General features: G+C 40.4%; 1 protein-coding gene across 1 annotated transcript in view; it reads left to right on the top strand.

The window, feature by feature from the left end:
* Window positions 1-5,321, top strand: part of ART3 (ADP-ribosyltransferase 3 (inactive)) — a 35,800-nt gene that overhangs the window by 6,339 nt on the left and 24,140 nt on the right. The window contains exon 3 of the mRNA XM_019623487.1: window positions 4,747-5,314. Within this exon, the coding sequence (XP_019479032.1) occupies window positions 4,747-5,314 (568 nt within the window). The remainder of the gene's footprint in view (window positions 1-4,746; window positions 5,315-5,321) is intronic.

The raw sequence follows: 5,321 nt of genomic DNA, 5'->3' as shown, positions 1-5,321 counted from the left end.
CTTTCATACTGTTAGTTTCCTTTTCCAAAATTTAATCTTATCAAAGTAATACATTTATAGTGTTATTGAAAGTTTAAAAAAAATAAAATAGTACTATAAGGCTGTGGTTCTCAACCAAGAGCAGTTGTGCCCCTCAGGGTCATTTGGCAATGGCTGGAAGCGTTTTTAGTTGTCACAACCATCCCTAGTTGCTACTAGCATCCAGTGGGTAGAGGCCTAGGAATTGCTAAACAGTGCACCAGTCAGCGCCCATAACAAATAAATACCTGGCCCAAAACGCTCCTATTTTTAAGGTTTACACTGAAAAATAGCAATCCCCTTTCCATTCCAATCCATCTCCAATTGCCACTCCTCAGTGGCATCCATTTTTATTTTGTTAGATATTTTTTCAGGTACTTACTATCATGTTTCTAAATAACATGCTTCAGCATGTCATTTATTGATTTTTAAACTTTTAGATATTATCCATTGACTTCACAGGATAGAGAATGAATATTTAACTCTCATATACCATGCATTAGTTAGAAATTCTTTATTCTTCAGCTGTAACAGAAAATCTGCCTTATAGCTCTCATTTAATAAGAAGTCTAGAGGCAGGCTATCCAGAGCTGGTGCAGTGGCTCAGCGATATCAGTAACTCAGGCTCTTTCTGTTCAACCAATCTTAGCCTGTTAGCTTGTTGATTCATATTGGCAGTGTGACTGTTGCAGCCTTAGGCATCAATCTGTGTTCAAGACAAAAAGAAGGGGAAGAGGGATGGCAGCCAAATCTGCCTGTTGAATCAAGAAAGTAAAAGTTTTCCCAGAAACTCGTAGTAGATTTCTGATTATATATCATTGACCAGAACAGCCACTTGGTCATTCATAACTACAAGAAAAGCTTGGAAAGGTGGTAACTAGCGTTTCCAGCCTGTAGTGTAAAGCAGCAAGGGAGAAGGGAATTAGAAATAAATGTTAGGTCAGTAAACTAAAGGATTCTGATAACCACCATCCTCCTCCTCAGTATTCATGCCTTTCCCCCTTCTCATTGTCCCAGTGTAGTAAAGACTGGTACCTTTCTAAGTACCTCTGACCCTAGGGTTATTAGTTGTATGATATTTTTGTTTTCTTAGTTTTTTATATCTCATCAATAATTTACCCCCAAATCCTTTGAAATATAAATCTCCTCTTAATACATTCAGACATATCATATACTCTCATTTTTTTTCCTGGATATAATATTCCTGGATTCCCCCATCATCCTGCTCTATGGTATGTCCTTTAGGCCTGTTGAATGTCCTGAAATCTCTCCTCACAACTATTCTGAGACTTTCTTTTGCTTCTCCCCATGAAGAATCCCCTACATCTTGGATTTCCTCTTCCTTGAATTACTCCTTTGTTTAGTGGGGGTAAGGTTTCTTTGAAAGTTTTCTGAGAAAAGGGACATTGAGACAAATGTTCTGAGACTTCGCATGTCTGAAAAATCTACATTTAAGCTGGAGTAATAGTTTGTGTAGATTTGTATTTCTGTTTCAGAAATTATTTTCCTTGGAATTTTGGAGATATTCCTCCACTGTCTTCGAGTTTTCTGATGCTGCTGTTAAAAAGTTTAACCATTCTAATTACTAAAACTTTGAATGAGACCTGTTTTACCTGCCCCCCCCTGGAAGGTTTTAAGATGTTTTCTTTATCCCCAACATTCTGAAGTTTTATAACATGCCTTGGTGCATATGAGTAAAGGGTTAACAAAACCATTTTCCTTCCTCTTATGAAAATGGTGTCCTGTTGATCTCCTAGCACTATTTCTCTGAAATCTACCAGAGGTGGAATGCCTAATGGTAAACTGCCTAATGGTAAACATAACCCTGGATTGGTAATGTGCATCTGAGCTGGGAGGATTGTGAATGTACTGTAAATACTTGGAAGCCATGGCATTGGGCATTCCTGAACGTGTTATGACATACTCAGGTGTTGCTCTTGTTGATTCCTGGAAGCACATTCATTGGCTGGTATAAGGGATACTGTCTTCTGTGACAAATAGATGTGTGGCATGAGGCTACTAAGCTAGCACGGTTCCTGCACTTATCTGTGTAATCTTGTTTCCTTGTAACTGAGCCATCATTTTGGGGGCTAAAGAGCAGCCCTGAACTGCTGTGAGGACTTGCATTGAAAGGATATATCTGATGCTATTCTGCTGCTACACAGTATGCTGTGTTCCCTTCTTGTATTCTTCTGCAAAGCTGAGTAACCTGGTGAGGTGGCAGACTGTTGGGGTCTTATGAGTGTGATTATCTAGCTTAACCCCAAACCATGGCTGCTAGTCAAGCAGAGTGAGTATTGCAGTAGGGCCTCAGAAGTGGAATAGACGTTTAGACCTTGATTCAGTGTGGCCAAGACACTATGTGATAAAAAAGAATAGGTAGGGAAGTGCTGATGAGACTTCATGCCTGGCTGGGGGGCTGATCCACTTAGGATTTAATGGCAGAAGGTGTGTAGCCATTGAGGTGCCTTGGACACAAAATTTAAGGAAGTCCTCAGTCTCAGGGTTATACACCTGCAGCATCTACACATGCATGATCTTAAGAGTGAGTGCCTCCTTCAGGTTTGCAGTCTAGGCACCTCAGTTTCCTCACCGTAGTCCTGGCCCTGAGTTGCAAGTGAGTGAGACTGACTGTTCACCTTGAGGGACAGATGAAGACTGGAGTGAGTAAACTTATGTTGAGAGGAAAAGTGCCCCTTCTCCTCATCAGCCAAACGTTAGACCTGACCAAAAACCAGGCCAGTTGGAGCCAGCTCATGTCAGCTTATGGTAGCTAATTGTGGGCACACATTTCTTCCCAATTCCTCGCACATCACAGTAGCTTGAAATTGACTGTGGTTGAGAGTTTAGCATGCAAATCAGCAAATACTACAAATCAGGACCCCACATTCCCTACCGCAGAACCTGTTCAACTTTACCAGCCCATCACAGCCAGAAACCCAGTTGCAGCTGGGCTGACAAAATGATATCACTTTTGGTGTTCCTGATGCATTCAGCCACATGCCATTTCTGGAAGCATTGGTTATACAGAAATGCTGGCTGCAGTAGCTACAGGCCAAGTAGATCACTGGCATCTGGTTGATTGACAGAAGTGGGCAACAAAACCCACAGAGTCTATGTTTGTGAGTGGGATTCTGATGAACAAAAGAGGTGGAGCCATTGGGTCGATTGAGAATGAGCCAGGGCTCAGATCGGCATGGGCAAGTGCCTTAGGAGCCCCGTGTGAGGAACCGGAAAGGGCCGGCCCACAAGGTCAGACAGAGGCTAGTAGTGTTCAGACCAGCCACAGGGGGAGACCTTCGTGGAGGCTCATGGGTACTGTTTGTTTGGAGAGCTCTGACAAAATCAGGCCAAACTGGAGTCTAACCAGTGTCCTCTACTGCCATCTAGAGATAACTAATGGGAACTGAGGTAAAAAACTAGATGACCATTAAAACTTGATGTCATCTAGTTTTAAAGCTATGCAGTTTGGAACATTGTGAAGGATAATGACCAGGGCTTTTAAAGCATAATCCAAGAGAATATAATCAGAACCTTGTTCCATTGTGACTAACTAATTCTGGATGAAAAAAGACAGTATTTTTAAAAGGGATAAAAAGTTACACTGCACTAAATTTAGTGTAAACACAGTCGTGTGTTATTGTTTTGAATTTGCTTTAATTTCCAAGATAAAAATGTGTTGTGGGCCTTACAAAAACTAGTTAGCTTAAAAAAAAAGTAGTTCCATTGGTTAGGAAGTAGAGAGAATATTAATGTCCCACTAGATAATACAATTCCTGGTGGTCAGAGATACTAATCTTGGTATTAATCCAAGATTATGGGAGTGAACTGTGAGTAAATGGAACCAAAACCCTTTATCCTTTCTCATGGGAAAATTACTGTAGGTTAACCTATACTGTTTTCCTAGAAAAGTTGCTAAAGGTGGCATGTCAGCTGTGTAATTAGGCCACATACCTTGTAAACATGACCCCATTAGAAAACTGCACCTGGATAGGGGAGGACTGTAGATTGATTATAAATACCTAAGGGGGAGCCGTAGCTTTGGGGTTCCCTGCACCTTACAGTGCAGATATAAGGTAAGGTTTATTGGAAGAAAACTTCTAAGCAGAGAAACAGTAGAGCACACATCATCCCTGCATCATTTTTCTTTTTCTTTTTTTTTTTAAGGTTAACAGTTGTTATTAATAACTGTTGAAAACAGAATATTGGAAATCCGATATGAATGTATAAATAATTACCATGGCTATCTCCAAATGCTACNCATGGACAAGGGAAGGGGTATCCTCAAAGGAAAAGGGGTAATATTTGCGATTATGTATTTATCATGTACAGTATTTCACGCATTATATTTCAGATTCACTCAACAGTCTTGAGGGGTTGAGGAAGTCTGATAAGAATATTTTCAAAGCCAGGACCACTCATTTTTTCAATTTCATACTCATTGGTCTTTTCTCTGCACACAAGATTCAGAAGAATTTGAATTACAGGCATAATCATACCTATATCTCACCCAGGGACATTTTACTCTTTCATACCAATAGGTCACAGCTGAGAAAAGTTATAAAAAGCAGTGGAATATACTTCCTACATAAAACAAACATATCCACAGTTGATAGTAAGCAAGGGAGAGATTTTTGGCAGGGCATGAGAGTGTGGGGCCAGTAATGTGAGAGAAAACCATATACACCAAATATCTTATTTCAAGAGTAATTTCCTTTTCCTTTGAAGGTGAAGGCTGAAATGTTAGACATGGCAGATAATGCATTTGATGATGAATACCAGAAATGTACTGACAGGATGGAAATCAAATATGTTCCCCAACTGCTCAAGGAAGAAAAAACAAGCTATCAACCCTTAGAGGATGTGTGGGAAAATGCAAAAGCCAAATGGGAAGCTCGGAAGACTCACATCTTTCTCCCTGTGAGTTTTAAGGATAACCACGGAATAGCCCTGATGGCATATATTTCTGAAGCTCAAGAGCAAACTTCCTTTTACCACCTGTTCAATGAGGCTGTGAAGATGGCTGGCCAATCTCGAAAAGATTATATCTATGGCTTCCAGTTCAAAGCTTTTCATTTTTACCTGACAAAAGCCCTGCAGTTGCTGAGAAGACCTTGTGAGGACAGTTACAAAAATGTGGTGTATAGAACAAGCCCAGGAGCTTCATTTACGTTTGGAGGATTAAACCAAGCCCGATTTGGCCATTTCACCTTGGCATATTCGGCCAAACCTCAAGTTGCAAATGACCAACACATTCTGTTAACCATCCACACATGCTTTGGAGTTGCCATTGAAAAATTTTT

Source organism: Hipposideros armiger, unplaced genomic scaffold, assembly GCF_001890085.2.
Source record: "Hipposideros armiger isolate ML-2016 unplaced genomic scaffold, ASM189008v1 scaffold_552, whole genome shotgun sequence".
Classification (NCBI taxonomy): domain Eukaryota; kingdom Metazoa; phylum Chordata; class Mammalia; order Chiroptera; family Hipposideridae; genus Hipposideros; species Hipposideros armiger.
The sequence above is the reverse complement of the archived record's forward strand: the minus strand, read 5'-3'. Positions and strand labels throughout refer to the sequence as shown.